The sequence below is a fragment of the Penaeus japonicus genome, unplaced genomic scaffold, assembly GCF_977035675.1.
Source record: "Penaeus japonicus unplaced genomic scaffold, GWHDUDI00000001_assembly GWHDUDI00000016, whole genome shotgun sequence".
NCBI classification, from domain to species: Eukaryota; Metazoa; Arthropoda; class Malacostraca; order Decapoda; family Penaeidae; genus Penaeus; species Penaeus japonicus.
This window is the reverse complement of record NW_028234418.1, coordinates 14,956,577-14,979,343: the sequence shown is the minus strand read 5'-3', so window position 1 is coordinate 14,979,343 and position 22,767 is coordinate 14,956,577. Positions and strand designations below refer to the sequence as shown.

The 22,767-nt window shown below is 38.2% G+C and overlaps 1 protein-coding gene across 50 annotated transcripts in view; it reads left to right on the top strand.

The window, feature by feature from the left end:
• The window catches only part of LOC122258010 (uncharacterized), a 58,083-nt gene that overhangs the window by 19,674 nt on the left and 15,642 nt on the right, over nt 1-22,767 (top strand). For 13 of the 50 annotated variants that reach the window (XM_086545184.1, XM_043023675.2, XM_043023678.2 and 10 more), the window contains exons 4-18: nt 1-48; nt 166-301; nt 1,165-1,949; nt 2,093-2,191; nt 2,325-2,455; nt 2,611-2,722; nt 4,037-4,120; nt 7,343-7,432; nt 8,216-8,245; nt 16,920-17,042; nt 17,443-17,538; nt 17,654-17,773; nt 17,958-18,131; nt 19,774-19,848; nt 22,336-22,452. The exon at nt 1-48 is cut by the window's left edge and continues 474 nt beyond it. In XM_086545184.1, the coding sequence (XP_086401310.1) occupies nt 1-48; nt 166-301; nt 1,165-1,949; nt 2,093-2,191; nt 2,325-2,455; nt 2,611-2,722; nt 4,037-4,120; nt 7,343-7,432; nt 8,216-8,245; nt 16,920-17,042; nt 17,443-17,538; nt 17,654-17,773; nt 17,958-18,131; nt 19,774-19,848; nt 22,336-22,452 (2,220 nt within the window). The remainder of the gene's footprint in view (nt 49-165; nt 302-1,164; nt 1,950-2,092; nt 2,192-2,324; nt 2,456-2,610; nt 2,723-4,036; nt 4,121-7,342; nt 7,433-8,215; nt 8,246-16,919; nt 17,043-17,442; nt 17,539-17,653; nt 17,774-17,957; nt 18,132-19,773; nt 19,849-22,335; nt 22,453-22,767) is intronic. The other 37 variants (XM_043023681.2, XM_086545189.1, XM_086545188.1 and 34 more) reach the window with 7 other exon arrangements.

The window sequence follows — 22,767 nt, the reverse complement described above, 5'->3', positions numbered from 1 at the left end:
CCAGAGTCCACCCCTCCTCCTCAAGGAAAGGAAAACAAGAAGGAAAAGGTGAGTTGGTATTATATTTTTCAACTATGAAATAGAGATCGACTTTTCTTTTCACTTGCTTATATTTATTAAGATTTATCTTGTACTTTAGATTACACAAGTTGCTCTGCCTTGCAGGTTGTAACACCTGTGACCCGCCCTAAGGCTGAAGATAACTTTGAGGTTGTAGATGGAACTGTGAACTCGACTGGAAAAGCTACACCAACCCAAGAAAAGAAGAAGAAAAAGGAGAAACAGAAGTCTGATATGCCTGGTAAGCTCAGATTTTTTTTTGTCAAGCTGGGGAGAATGGAGAGCAAGGTTAAACTTAGCTTAAAACACTATTTTTGAAGTGTTGGAAATTTGCAAATGTATTTTATCACCAGGATTCTGTGCATTAGGCACTTAAAAGTGGACATATAGGAAATTAATGTTACCAGGAGTAGAATCCAATTTTTATATTTTTTGTAAATAAGGTAAAATGTTGGTCAAATATAATTATTTTAATGAAGGCTGTTCTGTTCCAATTCTTCATAAGAACAGAGATAACTGAACTGCTTATGGGTGGTCTGTAGGTCCAAAACTACGTATCTAAAAATGTTGAATGCAGGTTGTACCAAATTATCAGATTACAGTTCATTCAACTTGCTAGGTAAACTATTATAGTGTCTGAAGATTTGTTAAATACCCTGAATCAAGAAAAGGGTTAAAAGATTTCCAAGTCATATAGAAACTTTATAAACATAACACATTGAATATTAAACTTGTTTAATATTCAATGTGTTATGCAGTCTTGTAATGCAGTGGTACATAGTCACTTGACTACACTTTTTGGATTATGTTCTAGTTGCAAAGGTTATATTAAGAATTATTTATGTTGCAAATTATTTTTTTGCATTACAATTATATTGATAGAGTACAATACATGTATGAAAAGTTCTAAAGGGTTAGAGCTAATAGGGCTTTGAAATACGACTCGCTTTGATTTGTCAGTAGATTGTCAGTTGATTATCAGTAGCACAGAAGAACTCAGTAATTTAGTGTAGGTTAAACAGACTCTTAATGTACTACTTGGTAGTTTGTTCTAATTGTAGATATGTTACTTATTGCATTATTTCTTTGTACCTTCATTTTCAGCTCCAAAAGAGAGCAGGATCTTGCCCCTTGTACAAGATGCTCACCTGAGCAGTGGAGAGATTCAAACCTTGATTGATATATTGTTGAATAAGCAGCAGCAGAACAATGCTGGTGGTGAATGGGTTGAGAAGGGACGTGTTGATCCCACAACTCAGCTTCGACGACAGTTGGAGGAAGTGGAAACCCGCTTGCGGGAGAAGGATGAAGCTCACTCTGCACTCTCGGCCAAGATCACTGCTCTCCGTACGGAGCTTAATTGTGAGCGTTCTCGTGCAGTGAAGCTGAAGGCTCAGTTGGATGACACTGTTGCAACTCACTCGCGTGAACTTGAGACTGCAAATGCTAATGCTCAGTCATCTCAGACTGCACGTCTCAATGAAGTGAAGGCAGCTCTAGAGAAGGAATACCAGACTAAAATGCAACAGCAACAAAAGATTTTACAGCAGTTGCAGAGCACCAACAATGAATCTGAAATTGCAACTCTGCGAGCTTCCCTCAGTGAGTCAGAAATGCAGACAGCTGTGTTGAGACAAGAACATGAAGAGCTTACAAGGAGATGCCAGCAATATGAAGAGCACATTGCAGCTCTTGATGAAAAGAGAACAGGTGAAAATGCTAGCAGAAATACACAGATCACAGAGTTGCAGGCACAACTTGCAAGTGCTGATGCTCAGAGAGCCCAAGCTTTGGCAGAGGCATCTGCAGCAAGTGCTGAGCGTGATGCTCTTAATGTGCAACTAGCAAATGAAACCTCAAAAACTGCACAAACACAGCACAAACTTCAGGTATGTTGGTAATATTATATACTTTGCATGTGGTATTTGTTTGTGCATTATAGATTATTCAATTATTAATGTATTAATACATGAGTATTAACACACATTTTATTATATACACATTTTATTAATGCAGCAATTTCCATTTCTAGGAAGCAGTGCAGGAGAAAACAAAAGTGGAGTCGCGATTAGCCCAAATAGAGGGTGATCTTTGTAGTGTACGACAGGTGGTGTTAGACCAGACTGCACAAGTAAGATGATATGATTCAAATTATATTAGTGTTCTAAGATTGGAGATATGTTGCAATTTCATGTGTTGTCAGTGTTTTAAGTTTATTAAAAGAACTTGGTGATTATGGCCGGTAACTTTTTTTTTCTCTAAAGATTGAACGCTTAAAAGAAGAAAAGGAGTCTTTGGCATCTCAGAGTGTCCGTCCAGCAGCTGAGGGTCAAGAAAATGGTGATGTTCACGCAGAGCAAACCCAAGGCCCATCTACCGCCCACCTAGAATCATTGTGAGGTTTTAAATTGTTTCTCTTGAAAAATTATGATTAAGAGTGTGATTAGAAGTTGTTTTTATTTCCAGTTATTTATTTATTTATTATTATTACTTTTTTTTTTTTTATCTACTTAGCCAAAGTAAATTAATATTGCTGTATTGCTCTTGCAGAGTTAAGGAAAGAGAGATCCAAATAGAACAACAAATATGTGAGGTATCAAACCTGAAGAAGGAAATTGCAAGATTAAAAGAAGAACTGGATAATCAGAAAGCAAAGAACAATGTGAGTAGTCTTTTACAGCATTCTCTGAAGCTGCACTTGTTTATTACAGTTATCCTAATAGACTTGCATGGCTATGATTTTAGAACTTCAATTTCAAAATGACAAATTGATCATATTACACACGCCTTTTCAGTGTAGTATGTACACTTTTTTAATGTTATGTTTTCCTGTGGGAATTTTTTATATTTTCATAGATTTCATTTTGTTTGTATGGATACACTACTGTATTATTCCTTTCACTATAGATTGTAGTATTCTTCACCTAATTATCCCAAATATATGATCTTGTCTGGTAGAACAGATTATTAGCATGTTGCTCTGATACTATGCCTTTGGAAAACATGTTGCAGTCCCTATGTACTGTAACACTTGTGTCTGTTACCTTCCATTTTCTGCTGGGTATGTGAGCCTAAGAGTTGCTTGAGTCTATGCCCTAATTCTAAAGGTAGGGGTAATCCTTGATTCGTGAATGATTCTAGGTCCTTGAATGCCATTTCAAGTAATAATTGGGGCTGAAATAAAAGTAACGGAGTGATCTTCTTGAAAGTAGTGTAATCTGCAAACCTTTCCCACTACCTTTAGTGTTGTTACCCTTGCCTGTGCCTCTTGAAATTGATCCTTGAAACAATAGGCTGATGTGCATGTTTTGCATTAGTGTCTGGGCTTTGTATGGGCAATGCTGGTATCCTTCTAAACCTCTTCACATTGGAAATGAGCATTCAAAAGGATGGGGGAAAACTACAGTTTTCACTAGTAAAACCTGATCAGCAGCAAATATAATTCCTTCCTACCATGGAGAAAAATGGATGTAAAGAAGAGAAGAGCCCAACATTTGTTATGAATGCACGCTAATTCAATCAGTAGAAAGACCTAAAGAACAGAGATATCTGAAGAAATGAGAGGTTATTATCCTTCCACAAACTCTGCTCAAGAGTGCATTCGGAAGCCTTGATGCAAAGAAATGGCATGAATCCTGGTGAAAGAATCCAGGAAGAACTGGTTGAGGGATGCCAGCACTGTACAAAGAATTATTTTATGTAGCCTGACATGGCTTTCACAGATTAGCTTTGTGTGTCCACTTTACTTGTATTTATGTATACCCACCTATATTTACATAATTAGAATATCCATTCCATTGTTCCATACAATTTGGGTCTTGGATGCATTTGTTAATGAATATGAAAGTATATTACATAATGAATGATATTGAAAGTTTAGAGGTAACTCAATGCTGCTAGATTTTCTTTTAAATATCTTTGGCCCAATGTCAGATTCAGTGAAGTCTAATAGTATATGTTAATCCTTGCCCTGTAGGAGTTACGAGAAAAGAACCACAAAGTCCTGGAGGCCTTAACAAGCACAGAGGAAAAATTGATGGCTAGACTCAAGCAGGTGGATGTAAGTGCTGCTCTACTGTTAGTAAACAAGCTTCTGCAGTTGTTACACCAAAGCTAGTATGATGCTAGATAGGGAATCTACAAATAATGCTGCTTGAAAGAGGATGTTCTTAAAAAGAGCTTAACTTGTATGACAGTGCTTGGCTATTTACTGGACACATACTGTTAATTGGTTGAAAATTATATCTCGACCAGTTAGCAGCTCAGTCAAAGCTAGTGTTTTTCTCAAAGCTAAAGCTAAATCTTGTATCTTGGGTTTTGTGCAGTCTGACTTTCCACTCGTATTTCGGTATTCCAATCCACATACATACAAACATATCATTGGTTTGAAATTTCCTGCTGTGATACTAGTATTTCAACTAAATGAGAAGTTGGGTAAACTAGAGTTCTAGTTTGTTTAATGGATAATTTGTATTTAAACTACAAAATTGCACATTCTTTTATAAGAGGTTGCATATAATTGCTCAACATTGTTTGATTTGAGGAGATAGATTGACCTGATGAAATTTTGAATTGCTTTTGATAAAAATTTGGAAGGTACAAGTTACTATCAGTGTAACTTATGAGCCCTTGCAACTGCAACTTCAGAAAAGTGGATCATATCATAATGTATCGAAGCGTCCAGGCTTGTTGACTGGGGTTAATTGCCTAGTGTTAGTTGGATTCCTTCAAATGGATTCATATCACAAGAAGATTAATGTATTGGTAATCATAGAAACATACAAATAATGACATTACATGTTCTTAAGAGACTACTGTTTAGACAGTGTGTCCCAGGATTACAAGCCAAATCTAAATGTGATGAATTTGGATTCGAGGAAGGTGTATATAATTTTTAGCTTTATTCCTTATTAGTGAAGTTCCAGTTCACCCCTGTGTGTAAGACTGTAGAAAAAAAAATTGAGGCCCAGGAAGCTTAACTGAAATAAATGTAATGTAGTGTGCATGTGCACACACAAGCTTAGGTCAGGAATTTAAAGATGGTTGTCTATCCTGCAGTCAGGATCAAAACTATAAAAAAGCCTTGGTTTGTTTCCTTGACTGTCCTGGTAATGTCATGTAGTTGATTATTTTTAGGCTTTCATTATGAAAAAGGGCTTGGTGATTACACAAACACTCAAACATATATTTACTCAAACATGTGTATACATACAAAAGTACAAATACACATGCAGAGAATTTCCCATCTTACCCCCATATTTAGCCTGACCATTAGACATTAATTTCTTGCTAAACTAACATTCTTAACCATGCTTTACTAATCATTTGGTGAATAGGTTCTCCCAGTTGCTTATTTATAAATAATTAACATTTCAAAGATTTTGTCTGAAAGGAGGATGGTTACTCATGGCACTGTTTCATTAATGTTATTGAATTTCAATTATTGCATTATGATTCCGAAGATAAGTGGAGCTGTCAGGAGATGGACATTGTTAGCATCTGGGATGTCATAACAATGGTCATTGGGATGCTCTGTGCATGTTTGGTGTATGTGCCAGGGAAATAGATTTCAATTAAGGACTCTATTTTTATGTATTACAATAGAAAGTGGAACTGATAATTCTCCCACTCTAATTACTGTTATAGAATTTTTTTAGTGCAGTTGAACAAGGATTTGTAATGAAAGATTGTGAGGAAAAACAAACATTTGTAGATATAATGCAAAAATAGTTTATTAATCCAATCCCGACAGGCCGGCGATAAGTGGAAACCCCCTACGTCGGGCTTATGCAATATTGCCATGGGAACGTCAGACTGGTGTGTCGCCCCCGTCATTTGGCATTTAGCTGTGGCACACGGGTGTGACGCACTGTCGTCAAAGGGTTAATTTGGAACACAACTTAAACTAGCTGGTGATTCTTCATATAATCTCTTGCCTGTTGGAAAGACAAGATTTATAATTTTAAAGTCATCAAATGGGGAGGTTATCTGGCATAAGCAACAATATTATAGTATTAAAATTACTTCTCTAGTAGATAATGTTAGCTTTTGAAAGTAGACAATCACATAAATTATTATTTTTGTACAGTTGCAGTAATGAATATAAGGCCTTTGTTTTCTCTTCAAAGTTTCCAAAGCTCGCACAATTTAAATGCTTTGCTCAGTTTTGAGTATACTTTGAAGTCAGTGTGCCTAAGCTGGAGTGAAATCTTATTTACAACAATTATTCCACTTGTCTGTCAGTGAGTTTGTAAAACCAGAAAAAAGTGTTTATGAGCACTGCAATCTTTTTATGTATTAAAAACCAAAGGACTGCCAAGAAGATGCCCATTACCTGCATCAGTGCGAGCACATGAGAATGATTTTGCTGATAGTGAATATTATTTTTGTTAACACCAGTAAAGAAGTGCCACTTGCACTTGCAAAATCTGATGAAGCTCAAAATATTTTGTAGAAAAGAAATGATTTTTTTTTTTAACTGGGAGTCAAACATCCATATTTAAGGCTACACAAATAGTGTGTGAAGTGTTAAAATCGGTTTACTTTTTTTATATTGGTGTATTATTTTCAATTGGAGTTGATAAGAGTGAATAAGTTGCACAGCACAAACATACATTTTCCTGAATGTCAAACTTGTTTGTAATTTTTTGTAATTTTATTTTTAAGTCATATACCATTGTTAACAAGATTGAAGAAAAAGAAGTAAATGCCATATGACAGTAACTATACTTAATCCTTTTGGATTTTATAGTTGGAGGGAGGTGGAAGCCATTTTAATTATTGCACTAAATTGATGTTCATCAAATGTCATGGTTGTCAGGCTAGTATGATATGATAGGGTTGTACATGCTAAGTAATTATGTTAGAATTCAATGTGGAGTAGATATGACCATCTCTTGTTTCTCCCCAAGTAAAGTGCTACAAACTCTTAACCCTTCCTAGATGGGCCACATCTTAAGACGTTTAGCCTAGGCTTGGGCATCTTAAGATGTTATGTTTTCTATTATTTATGGTTTGATATGCGAGTCTATATATAATGTATTTGCAAATAAATATTAACTATTATTTGGTATGATGCCCTAGTTATACAACTACTGGGGAAAACGATAGCTTAATTTCAAGGAAAGGAAAAATGCAGTACAAATGTGATCTGACTCCTAGAAAAATGCCTGTCGTGGAAGGTTTAAAGATGTAGTTTTTTATAATTTTTCTTTTGTATAGGAAAATAAATTTTCACAGTAGTTAATGGGGACTTACATAAACATTTCTTTGATTTTGAAAGGAGGCATCTGGTGAGGTGGAAGAGGAGAAGACGAAGGTTCGTGCCGTCCTTAGAAGAATTTTCCCTGAGGTTGTTGTAGACGACGCATTGGTGAGTACAGTTGCTTTCATCATAAATATTTCCATAGTTATTGTTTTTATTTTATATATATTATGGCTATGTGGTCGAATTTGTTTATATTTTGTTTAAACTGCAACATCTTTTGAGATAATTACTGTAGTAAGATTACACAATTCACGTAAAAGACTTTTGGTTAGGGGAGCACTACTTTTACATGATTTTGAAGTTTCATATTCATGCACAGACTTGTAAACCTTTTCATTTAGAGTTGCATCTTCTGTAAAAAAGAATTTGTGGGACAGATAATTAGATAGATATGAACCAGAACTCTCAGATTGGCTGTAATACATTTATCAGAACTATCCATTTCCTGCCTCTACAAAATACATTTTTGTTGTGGATGGTTATATTTATTTGTGGTTGGTTTACCTTGGTTGATATTTTTTTTATGGAATGGATTATATTACATCAGTTTTATTTGTTTTCTGTATTATGAATTCTAAAATATTTAAACTTTTTCCCCATGGTAATGTATTTTATGATTTGAAATTACGATATTACATGTTTTATTTTTTGTTTCCCACAATTTACAACAACAGTGTTGAGTGAGGGCAAGCTTAATTATGTTACTAAGAGGAAAAAAATCCAACAGATTGCTGATCTTTGGGTGCAGCCAAGTCCCTATTGAGATATTAACTTCCAATATGTTAAAGTGAAAGAACTGAGTAGTTTTGCCCGTACTGTTTCCTTATAATTATTTTGCAATGAATGTGGAAGATTTACTACTTCCTACAGTGGTTCTTCCCATTTCAGGCCCTTCCTGTTAGGAAAAAGACGTACCAGGTAACTTTTCTTAGTAAAGCTGTCCTAAACTGCTGAAATTTATTACTTGCTGAATAGAAAAACAAGGTTCCTGCAGTATTATTGATCTTCCATTGAAGTGAGAGTGGTCATGAGACCCAGTCTTGAAACACAAGACTAATAATCTTGTGCATATAAGGGGTTCTTTTTTATCTATATTTATCTTTTTTGTAGTAGGAGCAAGATTGTTTAGAATCTAGTGTTTTTTTCAGTTTGTTGAACAAATTTTGAAAATCTTAAATGGTTATGTATTGTTTATAGGAAATATTAGTTCCAGTTGTTATAAATTGAGTGAGGTGAGTGAGGTGAGTGAGGTGAGTGAGGTGAGTGAGGTCCTTATCTGCTGGTGCAATGATTTAGTTCCGAAAGTTATTTGAAATATGATAGGTTGTAATGCAAGTAGCAATTACTCTACAATGATTTGAATTTGATGTCTCATGATGCAGATTTAACTCCTTATCTTCAAGGGAAGATAAGAATTGCTCATCACATTATCAGTAGTATACCAGTGTGATATCCACATCATTGCAGTATTCCAAGTTAGGTCATTGGAACCTTGTTTTTCTCAAAAGAGGAAATGCTTATCAAAAGATTTCTAATCAAGACTAATTTTGGGCAGGTAAGTATATAGTTACATGTCCAAGTAGATATTGAGATTTACGAGCATGGACATCTAAAGAGTGGCTTCTGGTTTCGTGTTTCCCTTAACCCCACATGAATGTTGTAACGGCACATTGGCTTTAGGGCCCAAATTTTCTTTCTTCTATAGAGACCATGAGTGAGTGAGTGTGTGAGTAGAATGGACACCTGAATAATTTTAAGGGGAGTGAATTTGAAGGATAATCGAATGAGTAGAGCTTGCAATATACAAAATATAAGAAAGAGGTGAAATATTTGTAGGCAAGAAAAGCTGCATACTTGTCAATTTTACATCTTCACTGAAGATACTGATTCGCATACTGTAGAGTTTTTTATCTTAAGATTTTAGATAGCCATAGGTGCCCCAAAATATGCAGTCCTGTTTTACCCCTTTATGGGAAAAGTATTATTAGCTGCTCTTCTATATGATGGTGTTCAACCTGCCAACAACAAAAGATACAGTTGAATACATTCTTGTTTATATACAGTTAACTGAGAAAGAATGGTTACCAAAAGTGAATAGGTAAAGATGACAACATTCATTATTTCTCTGCCCTTGGAAAAAAAAATGGTTACAAGTTTTTTGCTCAAAAATCTTACTTCCTACATGAATTGTATCCATGGGGTCTTACTCAGATGGCTGAAAGTCTTGTGGGATAGACTAAAGTAGTCACCCTACTCTTTCCACCTTTTTTAGCAGGTGAAACAAATAAGCAAAACAAGATCTGGCTTCTGTACCAGGATCATTGGACATTGAGTTAATATTCAATACCACATATATAATATCACAAGTCATTGAAAAAGGACCAACAAAAGTTTTTTTTAATGGACTTGAGCCCCATCTTCCAGTTTTACACTCCACAGTGACAAATAATGATTTGACCTTGGAATAGTGACATGGCTCAGGAATCTTTCTAATTTTGTTCACTTCTCTGATGAATTGTCAGTAACTTGTCTTGCTCTGTGTAAATAAATTGCTAAAAATTAGAAAATATGAATGAACATGAGTGCCAGAGTTCAAGAGGGAATGGTGTGAACAAGTGAGTTGGAGCAAGTTAGTTAGTTAGAGGAGTAGTGGGGTGAGGGAGTGAATAATAATGAGGGAGAGGTGAATGAGTTTTTATATTTGTAACCAGTTCCTGTACCTCTGGTTTGGATTTAAATTTGTAAAATGTTTATTATAAGCAACATTAATGTACCAGATAGTTGGGAGGCTCTAGAACTGTATACATGGTTGAGCAGCCATATTTATTTATTTTAGGATTTGGAATTGTATTATGGCCAAAAAGTATATTATATTGTTTATATTGTTTGATAAGAAAATTGTTGGAAATGGATTTGTTTTGGATTGGTACATACATGAATATTTAGGTAGGTACAAGTTACAAAATGTTGAATTATCAGAGGAAATTACCAAGATCTAGGTTGTTTTCCATCAGGCAAAAATGCAAAGATAAAGTAAGTGCAGCACTTCAGAATGATTTTAGATGAAGGATGAATGTTTGCTTCTTTCTTGGGCCTCAGTGCTTAAGATTCCAATCTTGCATTGGGCAAGACTGGCAACTCTCATCTCTTGTCCTGACTTGTTGCTTGCCTCTCAGTACTGTAGCCTCAAAGACTCTAAGTTATCACCCCATTCTTGCTTTCTTTAGCTTGGTCTACTGAAGTTTCAGTAGCATCAATTAGACCATGGTACACACTTCTTCATGCTCCCTAAAGATATTTATTTGCTTTAACCATTATTGTTACTCATATGTCTTACCTTGACACATGTTCACAGCACAGACCAACCCTGCATGAACCACTTTCTATCCATCTTGATGGATATTTAATACTCTGATGCTGATCTGACAAACTGACATATCAGTGTGAGGAAAAGCATACATTTTCCTAGTAATTGTGTAATGAATAGTTTAAGAAGAAATGAAGTGTTTATCCCTTGGTGAAACCCTTAAAAATTGTCAATGTGTGTGTGTGTATGTGCACATGTGGGCGCCCTTGATTAAAGGTTGGTTAAAAGCAACTGTAATTTAGGCCTGACCTTTAGATAGCAGAATTTTGTCTGGCATTGGGATTGCCTGACAAAACAGAATAACATTTTGTAAACTTTTTTTCTGTTGAAGTAAATTGGCTGCATTTATTTGCATAAGTGATTATCATTTTGATAAGGAATATAATGGACTGGATTTGTTTGCCAATTTGATCTTGTTGACTTGAAAGCTGAAATGAATTTATCTTGGTTGCTTCATCTGTCTCTCTTCTGTGTATGTTTCTTCTTTCATTCTCGTCATCGTCCGCTATTCCTATCCTCTTCCCCACTAGTCCATACTACTACTAATTTCCTACTCCCTTGGAATCCATCCTGGCACCTCTCTGTTGTTTTTTTGACTATGTCCTCTTGCCTAGCTCCAAGATTCCAGATTTTTTCCCCTTTTTCTGTCAAGTATTCTTCCCCATCATATTGTCCTTTCTGTCTGTCTGTCTGTTTCCCTCCCTCTCCCTCTCCCTCTCCCTCTCCCTCTCCCTCCCCCTCCCCTCTCCCTCTCCCTCTCCCTCTCCCTCTCCCTCTCCCTCTCCCTCTCCCTCTCCCTCTACCTCTCCCTCTCCCTCTCCCTCTCCCTCTTCCCTCTCCTCTCTCTCTTCCTCTCTCTCTCTCTCTGTCTCTTCTTCTCTGTCTCTGTCTCTTCTTCTCTGTCTCTGTCTCTTCTTCTCTCTCTCTGTCTCTGTCTCTTCTTCTCTCTCTGTCTCTGTCTCTTCTTCTCTGTCTCTGTCTCTTCTTCTCTGTCTCTGTCTCTTCTTCTCTCTCTCTGTCTCTGTCTCTTCTTCTCTCTCTCTGTCTCTCTCTCTCTCTCTCTCCCTCTCTCCCTCTCATCCTCTCTCTCTCCCTCTCTCCCTCTCTCTCTCTCTCTCTCGCTCTCTCTCTCTCCCTCCTCTCTCTCCCCTCCCTCCTCTCTCTCCCCTCGCTCCTCTCTCTCTCTCTCTCTCTCTCACTCTCTCCCTCTCCTCTCTCTCTCTCTCCTCCCTCTCTGTCTCCTCCTCTCTCTCTCCCTCTCTGTCTCTCTCTCTCTCTCTCCCCTCTCTCTCTCCCTCTCCCTCTCTCTCACTCCTCTCTCACCCTCTCTGTCTCTCTCTCTCTCACCCTCTCTCTCTCCTCTCCCTCTCTCACTCTCCTCTCTCTCCTCTCTCTCACTCTCTCTCCCCCTCTGTCTCTCTCTCTCCTCCTCCTCTCACCCTCTCTCTCTCTCTCTCTCTCCTCCCCTCTCTCTCTCCCTCTCCCCCCCTCTCTCTCCTCTTCCTTCTCTCTCTCTCCTCTCTCTCTCTCCTTCTCACCTCCTCTCTCTCTCTCCTTCTCACCTCCTCTCTCTCTCTCCTTCTCACCTCCTCTCTCTCTCTCTCCTTCTCACCTCCTCTCTCTCTCTCCTTCTCACCTCCTCTCTCTCTCCCTCTCACTCACTCTCCCTCCCTCTCACTCACTCACCCTCTCACCCTCTCACTCACTCACCCTCTCACCCTCTCACTCACTCACCCTCTCACCCTCTCACCCTCTCACCCTCTCACTCACTCACCCTCTCACCCTCTCACCCTCTCACTCACTCACCCTCTCACTCACTCACCCATATGTATGTATGTATATGTATGTATAACACATACATACATACATACATACATACATACATACATACATACATACATACATACATACATACATACATACATACATACATACATACATACATACATACATACATACATACATACATACATACATACATACATACATACATACATACATACATACATACATACATACATACATACATACATACATACATACATACATACTTGTACATTCACTCCTAAACCTACATGTGTTGATGTACAGCATTGACATAGGATCTCTGTTCCTCACCAGCCAGCAGATGTGATAGATCTTTAAGATAAGCTCCAGTTTGTTTGGTCTGATCTGACAAGTTCTTTAAAGGTTATAGTGTCATTTTTCCCTTTATTTACTGCTGTAAAAAGTTAGTTTTGGTTCATACTACTTGTGGTCAGAGGAATTCATTGGGCTGCTGCTGCTCAATTTTTTCTATAATTACAGTAACATAAAGGAAAAGATTGTCATGTGATAGGGGGAAAATAAACTCTGTACTAGGAATTTGATCAGGAATTACTGTCTCAAATTGTAGGATTAATTGAAACAAGACACTGAAGATCTCTAACTGCTGGTGTGTGGACACTGTGGGACAGACTGGCTTCCAACAGGACTACTGCAGTGGCCCAGGCCTGAATATGAAATGGCTTTGTTGTTCAATCCTTTGTTTTTTACCAATTCAAGTAATTTGGCATCAATGTATTAGGAGTGTCAAGTTTTGTCATCAAAGGAATATGTATATTCCTCTATTATATGATTCAAAGTTACCTCATGTTTACATGGGGACATTGAATGTCAGAAAGAGATGCCACCTAGCTCTTTATGTTGGGAATGTGTAAGGCTTAATTTTGTTGGCATTCTAAAAGGAAAACATTCAAGTTTGGTCCTTGTGTAAGTAGGGCATAAAGGTGATGAGGAGTTCTGGTGCAGAACCGGCCGGGGACTGTATTGATCCAAGTATTGATCCTCCAGTCAGAGGAGAGGAAGCACTGCGTCGGCCTCAGTTGGGACTGCCCGGTGTTTGGTGCAGGAAGGGGGAACTCTCTCAGCTTAATAATTGGGAATATTGCCCTGGTTTTATTGTTTTCTGGTGATAATAAGTGTTGCATTGTGAGTTACTCCAAAGTATTTATGCCATAAATATAGTAAAAGTTTTAAAAGTAATTCAAATTACTCAAAAACTGAAAATGGCTAAGAAGAAGAACCGTGGGAAGAAGTCCTCAGGAGCCAAGGCTGGGAATACAGCTGTGCCAGAAAATGCTCAGACGAGTACACAATTAAAGGTAGACTCGGAGAATGATCCCTCTGCAGTTCCAGCAGATGGGACATGTGACCAGGATTGTGTGCCAGAAGCCATTTCACTTTGCACACCCAGTATCACACAACAGCCTACCTTGTGCCAAAAGCTTTATGAAAAGAAGGTATATAATGGGAATCCTTTTAAAGCGGTTTGGTTTTATTGACCCTCATGGTCTACTCTTGGTATACAATATATGTACACATATACATGTCAGTGTTTAAAGTGGAGTAAAGTAAGACAGGTATTAGTGTCTAGTTTTTCTATCTATATTATCATAAAGGCAGATTTAAAGAGGCATTTGATGTTAAAGGGAAGCTTTATGGAGAAATTTTTGTCACTTTGGTATTCTATCTTGCTCATTTATTTCCTTCCCCACACTCTTCCTCCTCTCCTCTCCCCTCCCCTCCCTTTCTCTTCTCCCCTCCCCTCCCTTTCTCTTCTCCCCTCCCCTCCCTTTCTCTTCTCCCCTCCCCTCCCTTTCTCTTCTCCCCTCCCCTCCCTTTCTCTTCTCCCCTCCCCTCCCTTTCTCTTCTCCCCTCCCCTCCCTTTCTCCTCTCCCCTCCCCTCCCCTCTCTCTTCTCCCCTCCCCTCTCTCCTCTCCTCTCCCCTCCCCTCTCTCCTCTCCTCTCCCCTCCCCTCTCTCCTCTCCTCTCCCCTCCCCTCTCTCCTCTCCTCTCCCCTCCCCTCTCTCCTCTCCTCTCCCCTCCCCTCTCTCCTCTCCTCTCCCCTCCCCTCTCTCCTCTCTCCCCTCCCTCCCCTCCCTTCTCCTCTCCCCTCCCTCTCTCCTCTCCTCTCCCCTCCCCTCTCTTTCTTTCTCTCCCCTCCCCTCCCCTCTCTCTCCTTCCCCTCCCCTCCCCTCTCTCTCTCCTCCCCTCCCCTCTCTCTCCCCCCCCTCCTCTCCCCTCCCCTCCCTTCTCCCTCTCCCCTCCCCTCCCTCTCTCTTCTCCCTCCCCTCCCCTCTTCCCCTCCCCTCCCTCTCCTCTCCCCTCCCCTCACCCTTCTCCTCTCCCCTCCCCTCGCCCTTCTCCTCTCCCCCCCCTCATCCTTCTCCTCTCCCCTCCCCTCGCCCTTCTCCTCTCCCCTCCCCTCGCCCTTCTCCTCTCCCCTCCCCTCTCTCCTCTCCCCTCCCCTCTCTCCTCTCCCCTCCCCTCTCTCCTCTCCCCTCCCCTCTCTCCTCTCCCCTCCCCTCTCTCCTCTCCCCTCCCCTCTCTCCTCTCCCCTCCCCTCCTCTCCTCTCCCCTCCCCTCTCCCTCTCCCCTCCCTTTCCCCCCTCCCCTCCCCTCTCCTCTCCTCTCCCCTCCCCTCTCTCCTCTCCCCTCTCCCCTCCCCTCCCCTCTCTCCTCTCCCCTCCCCTCTCCCCTCCCCTCCCCTCTCCCTCCCCTCCCCTCTCTCCTCTCCCCTCCCCTCCCCTCCCCTCCCCTTCTCCTCTCCTCTCCCCTCCCCTCTCTCCTCTCCCCTCCCCTCTCTCCTCTCCTCTCCTCTCTCCTCTCCTCTCTCATCTCTCCTCTCTCTTCCCTCTCTTTCTCCCCTCCCCTCTCTCCTCTCCCCTCCCCTCTCTCCTCTCTCTTCCCTCTCTCTCTCCCCTCCCCTCCCCTCTCTTTCTCCCCTCTCCTCCCTCTCTCCTCTTTCTTCCCTCTTTCCCCCCCTACCCTACCCTCTCCTCTCTCCTCTCCTCTCCTCTCCTCTCCTCTTTTTTTCCTCTTTCCCCCCTACCCTACCCTACCCTACCCTAACCTCCCCTCTCCTCTTTTTTTCCTCTTTCCTCTTTCTGAGTTATTTCTGTTTACATTGTTATGGTCTTTACAAAGCTATTGAAAATTTGAATGGACACTTGGGAGTCCGTAAAGTGAGCTAGTGACCAAGATGTCCTTAGAAGATAATGGATGGAATAAAACTGTATGAGACAGCTTGTTACAAGATGGATTTGCTCCTTGATCAGAAGCTAGGGAAGGGATTTTAATGGCCTTGTCAAAATGTCTTATAAGCGACTCGTTTTTAGTATTTGCTTAATTTTTATTTATATTTGTCTGAGCTTGTTACTTTATTTGCTATTAGATTGGATGTCTGACAGATGGTTTAGTGTAAAAGGTGTTTGCAAATGCTTTTCTTCAAAATTCAAGAGGGCTTTGTTCACAAACATACATCCCTGCCAAAACTCGACTCCCTCTTTCACACCGCAAAGAAAATGATACTTGGATATTGACTCATAATTCATAAGCTATACTTTTGGTTGGATATTGACTCATAATTCATAAGCTATACTTTTGGTTGTCATGAAGTGATATGGTCGATAAAGATTAATTTGCATCATCATAACAAGACCAAGTTCTGCTTTGAATTACTGGAAGCCTTTACAGAGTACAGTTTACAGTATTAGTATGTCTGTTTACTGTTACTTTTTGTCTGTATCAAAACTTGATAGCCTTTTAAATTTTTGTGCTAATAAGATGGATGGGTTCAGTGGCATAGGTTATAGATAGCAGCATTATTAACATTGTAAATGGAAGGAATTATCTATGGTATTAGATGCAATAGGGAAATATGTGCATCTTATGTGTAAGATTCAGGTGGTAAAATGTTGCTGATAGATTCAGGTTGTAAAATGTTGCTGATAAAGTAATTACTTTGGGAATGATTGATAGTCTTGACATCTTCAAGGCCTGTCAGATTAAACTTTAGAATTATTGTGAACTGTAGTGCTCCCATTGGGCATTTTTGTCACACTGCAGGAATTTTGTCTAGCATGGAATGGATTTTTTAGTTTACAGACAAATTAGATAGATACATGTGGTTTTGTCTCTTTAGTAATGAGTATTCTGTACCAACTTGATGAATTAATTTAGAAAATTTGATAACGGATTACTTGCGAATATAAACTTAGCTTATCTTGTATGCATTTAGTGATGGATATGTATATTAATTCTTTATATCTAAGCCAATAAACAAATTTCATGTTTTGTTACTGTAATGTATTATTGCTGTTGGATTTTTTACATAATTAGGGAACAAGTATCATCTGAATATCAGAGGAAAATACTCTTTCATTGATTTGTCTCTAATTCTAGGACCAAGGTGCATTCCTGAGTGAGTTTGAGACGAAGGCATTACAAGTAATTACTCAGTCGTCTCAGACACCACAGCCAGAGGTTGTGGAGAAAGTTGTAGAAAAGGTTGTTGAAGTTGAAAAGGTAAGTTCATGCTTTTATTTAAAGGAATAAACTGCATGTTAGGCTTAGAAATGTTTTGTTGTTGGATACCATGGAAATGAACATGTAAGGCTCGGTAGGTGTTATTGACATGCAATTGATTCACCTTGATACTTCTGCACTGCAATCCTATAATAAGCATTGATTAGTAACGAGTAAGCTATTGATTTTTTTATGCTTTACATATATAATATACAATTGAATCAATTTTCAATAGGTATGAAATTTGAAGTAGGAAACCAAATCGGACTTCCATTACAAATTGGTAGCCAAAAACATGACTTTATTGTTGAAAGCCTCAAACTTTTTTTCATATGCATAAAGGATGACATTTTACTCTATCACAATAATTACTACCTAACTAATTTTCCGACTTTTACAGGTTGTAGAAAAGGTAGTAGAAGTAAAGGTTGAAGATCCAGAACTTAAGTCTCGGGTTGAGAAACTTGCCAAGGAAAATGCTCAGCTTAAGTCTCAGGTATGTTGTTACAATTCTAAAGCCCCAAGCAAAGGGTGCTAACCATGCAATGATGATTGGAATTATGAGGGGATATTTTGAAGTATTCTCAATATCTTTTATAAATTCTTTTCAGGTTGAAGATCTTAAGAGATCGTCATCTGCCAGTGACAGCAAGAGAGTTAGTGAACTGGAACAAGAAGTCCAAGTAGTCAATGAAAAAGTTGTCCATTATCAGACTGTTCTTGCCGATACTGTAAGTGATTGTTGAATAATATTAACTTCATGTATTTGTTAGTGTAAAGGACTTTTTTATAAGATGGCTTATGTCTTATTAAGGTTTGAAATGATACAGTCCCTAACTATATTTTGATAGGGAAATATGCAATTTTAGTTGAACTGCAGATTTTTTTTATCTTGGTTTATATGAAAATTTTCAGGAGAATCTACTCAAATCATTAGAGGCGTCAGTTGAGTCAGAGGAAGTGACCTGGAACAAAAGGTTGTCGGAGAAGGAACAAGATTTACGCCAGTTAACAGCTGACAAGGCTAATCTTCAGCTGCAGGTGAAGCAGCTAGAGGGCACCTTAGACAAGGTCAAGCAGGCAGAAGAGGTGAGTGTGCATGTTTGTGCGAGTTTGAAGGGTTTGAGGTTAAGCTTTTGGATTTGATAGTGCAGTGAAGGTGAGTTCATAATCACGCACGTTTTGCTTGTATTCATACAAAAAAATTGTTTGAAATGATCTTTGACACTCCAACTTGTGTCCAAAAAATTCATGAATGTTTGGTAATTGTTATAGGTAGGCTGACTGGTAACTAATGTATATATGGATTATACATGTTTAAAGATTTTTCCTTGTCTCATAGCTCTTTATTACTTTCAAAATTTTGGCTATTTGTTTCTGGGAATCTTGCTATATCAAAATTGGTACATGAAAGTCCCAGAAGTTTCTTTTGATAGTGCTTCTAAAACTGCCAATTCATAAATAAAATCTTGGGTATTTACCCTGGAAATGTCAATTTTGTGCATGAACAGCACTGAACAATTTAATTTTTATTATAGTAAGTTTGGCTACATAAGGCAAGGACAAATTGCTTTTCCAAGCACCTGCTTGGTGGACATTAGTACCTGAAAAATGAGGAATCATTTTAGTTACCAATTAACATCAGGTCCTAGTGTGCTGATGGAAGCAAGTACAATTGTTGTAACATGCAAATCTCTATTCTGCATTACTAATATCTTCTAGTAATTTTGCCGGCTACTTGATCATTAAAAAATAAAGGCAAACAAAATATTTAAGTATATATAGTTGCATTTGGATTTTTTTCTTGTCATGCAAGTACAGTATTATCCTTTCACTGGAGAAAGTACTTGCTTTGTTAATATTAAACACTTTTTTTTTTTTTTTTTTTTTTTTACATTTGGCTAAAAGAATGAATGAAGACAGGTAACTCAAGGAACTTGGGTTCACTGAATGAGTTTTCATTCAATTAAAATTTTTCTACTTGGTTTATATTTGCTTAACTTCACCAGCGCTAAGGGGTTATATTCATGTCATAGCTTGGCCGGTCTTCCCACCAAGTGAGGTGAACATCGTGTCATGGCTATGTCTGACCGTCTTGCAGGGTGATCAGTTGCATAGCAACTGATCACTGCCTGGGCATACAAATGGCCTGTGATGTTAAGCCTGCGCATTTCGCATTAATTTGGCAAAATGTCCAGACTCAGCCCAAGCGGCCCCCATTGTTGTTATGTTAAAAAAAATTCTGCTGAATTTAGCTGAATATGCAATTTAGTGAGTAGCTCAAGATTTAATGTTTTATTTTTTTAGATAAAGTTTGGCAAAGACCGTATCATTCAGTGAAGCTTTAAAGACTTCCAAAATATTTTTCAGATTGTCTTCATCTGTATGAATATGAACATTTTGGTGTATATCTTTTATATGGTATTTTACCAGAATGTAAAATAACCTTTTTTCAAATTGAGAGATTTTAGATGAGATTTTATTGATGAAATAAAATTCGCAACAAGATTCACCCCATTGATGTTCCTTCTCTAGTAACCAGTGAATTATTTTTTAATACTTCTCCTATTTTATAAATCTTTGTAATTACTTTTTGTAAATACATGTATATTTTTTTGTGTGATTGGACTGAAATAAACTTTTTTGAATCACAAATATGACCTGAAACTACTCTTCAGTCATGGCTTGGCTTGTGTGTTGGCTGTGTATGAGATTGTTCACTTTTTTCTAGGCAGCAGCAGAGGTTTGTGGAGTGGAGTTTGCGTTAAATTGCATAGAGAAGTCTCTGCCCCTCGTAGTCACTCAGGTACTTTTTTGAAAAAGATTGGAAGGGTGCAAGTGGCTTATTTGTAGCTGGAATGGCTTTAGCACTTTGGCTGTGGCTGCAAGAGGCATGAATGGTTATTGTCCCCCTGAAAAAGAGACTAGATTGAAGAAGAAAAAAATTGGGTTTTTATTTTTCCATCAAGGGTTCATGGTTGTTATCTGTTAATGTATTAATTTATTTTTTAGATACTTATTAACAATCTAATTTTGGAGTAATACACAAGTTGTTAACCCATTGTGAACGGGGATAGATTCACTTGTCCAGTCTCCAGGATAGGTTTTATTTTAGTGAGTCCAGTCTCCAGGATAGGTTTTATTTTAGTGAGGCAGCTTGAAGCAACTTAATTTGAATCTTTCCACTCTCTCGTCACTAAGTGTAAAACTAGAGCTGTTTTTAAAACTTCCATTATGTTTTATTGAGTTTAGAGACTTGTGTGCCAAATAACAGGCTCTATCAATGCTGCAGTTGATCCATATTAGCTCATTATTTTCTTTATAATCAGTGTGATAGAAGTATTGCTTTTTTATGGGAGGACAAAAAACTTTATTTTTCGTATTTTTATGCTGTCATGAACGATTAAGAAACATATAACCACCTACAATGAAGGTATCATGTAATAGGAAAGAGGAAGGAAACCTGTGCTTGTGACTGAGTGCCACAGTGAAAGGCATGCATATTGGCACAGGAGCACTTTTAGACACTGGGTATGGATTGAGTCGCCTTCCTCTTCTCGTTCTGCCTGCACATCCTTCATCAGCGGTACTTTATAGCAAGAGGTTGTCAACCTGCTGTGTGCCATAGCTCTATAAAGAGCGATGACACAAAGACTTTGGATGGATGCCATTCAAGGCTCTCTCTCCTGCTGGTGCTAGGAGAAAGTGGTGCCATCTAGGTTTTGGATGTTAAGTTAGCTTATTATTATTATGGTAATTACAGTCATTATGACTGCTAATTGCCATCATGCACTTCTTTCTCATAGCACAGTAAAAAAGCAGTGATCCAAAATCCCCGAACGTCATGTATGTCATGACACCCGTCCGCAATGGGTTAATTTTGTTAGATGGGAACTTCTCCGAAGCTTTTGTATAAAATGCAGCTCTACCATTAAATGAGAATTTCAGATTAGAATTAGTGGAAGGGTTTTCTGTATGACAGTGGATGGAAAAATGTTGATGTAATTGAAATTATTTGATCTAAAATTCTGATTGGTAGATGTTTATTGAATATGGGCCCATTCTCTTGTAGCCAAAACATTGGCATCTGTTTTAGACAGTTTTAGATCTGCACATTTTAGTGTTGAATTTACAGAGTTGTGATTTGTGCATGCTGCTGCCTTTTGGTGCTTTATCTTCCATTTTTTTTTTTTTTTTTTTTATAAACTTGTGTGATTGATGTGCCTCGATTACATAAGAATTTTTAAATATGGATGGTAAAACTTCAGAAAGGCAGTACTATTTGCTGTATGTTGTAGTGAATGGAAAGCACCAATGACTTGTGCTTGATAGGAGCACCATTATTAATTTTTGAAGACTTTATTCATTTATTATTTCAAGTGTGCATGTACATATGTACTAATGTATATTCATATATATTTTTGTTTGTATTCATATATGCATATCTATTTTCTATATATTTCAAAGAAAATAAAAATGTATAGATTAACTGTTTATATACATCTGGGGGACCATTAACCCTTTCCCGACGGGGCACTCGCTACGCGAAGACCCCTATGCCGGGCGATTGCAATATTGCATTGAAATCGTCACACTGGCATGACGCCCCGGCATCGGGAGTTTGGCTGTGTCACACGAGTGTGACACACCGTCGTCATAGGGTTAAGATTTTTTTTTTTTTTATCTTCAACCACTTTGCTTCCATTCTTTTTTACCTTATGAAAATCTTAAAGCTACTTTTTCTTTGAAAACTGGCCAGTGAACTTTTTTGAGTTGAAAAGAAAAATGGAAGAATATAAATTTTGAGGTGAAAGGTAAGATCCTATCCTGGCATAAGTTGTAATGTTTGGCCAAGAAAGAATGAAGTTATTAAGTATCTCCCCCCCCCTCACCTGAAAAATATATATCTTCTGTATGTGTACAATCTTGATATGTAAAAGCAAACTCCTTTACTTGTCATATGTTATCAGACTGTTTTTTGTAGATATGGATATGTGTTAAAATTGTCAAGATATGCATTTAAAGATATTTCAAAGTTAGAGGGTCACCTTAGGTATTTTTAGGGCGGAGAATTTTGAAACTATCAGTAGTAAATATTTAGATATGATTGCAATATTTAGTACCATCCATACTTAAAAAGTGATGAATATTACATGATTGAAAAGACCATTGAACTGACTATTGAAAATATGTATGATAAGAATGAGAGGTGTGTATACATTAATACATATTTGAAGAAAGCAGGCTATGTCTTAAGGCAAATGCTTACCTCTATTCTCTCTTTGTACAACAGATGCAGTCTCAATTGAAAGAACTGCAGGAGCAGCTACAGAAGGAGGAAAAAGAAAAGGCAGCTCTTCAGGAGGAGCTCCTGAAGGCCCAGGAGCAGCTCACACAGACCGCTACCAAGGTAAGTTGAACTGATTGAAGGATTTGAATTTTGAGTGCAGGTTTTGGAGCGTCAATTAGCTGTTGCTGAAGGTGCAGGGTTAAGGCATAAAGGTGTATTGGCAACATGTATAGGTTGCAGCAATGGACTCCTTTATTTTATATTTAATTTTTTTCTTTCAAAATGTCTTGGGTGGTGGGGGGGTGGTTATGTTTTGTTCTGAAAGTTTATATTTACATTTGTGTGCGCACACATTCATATTGTGTGTTTGTGTTTGTGCACTAACATAAGTATGAGTATAAAGAAAAAAAAATAAACTTAATCTGATTCTTTCCA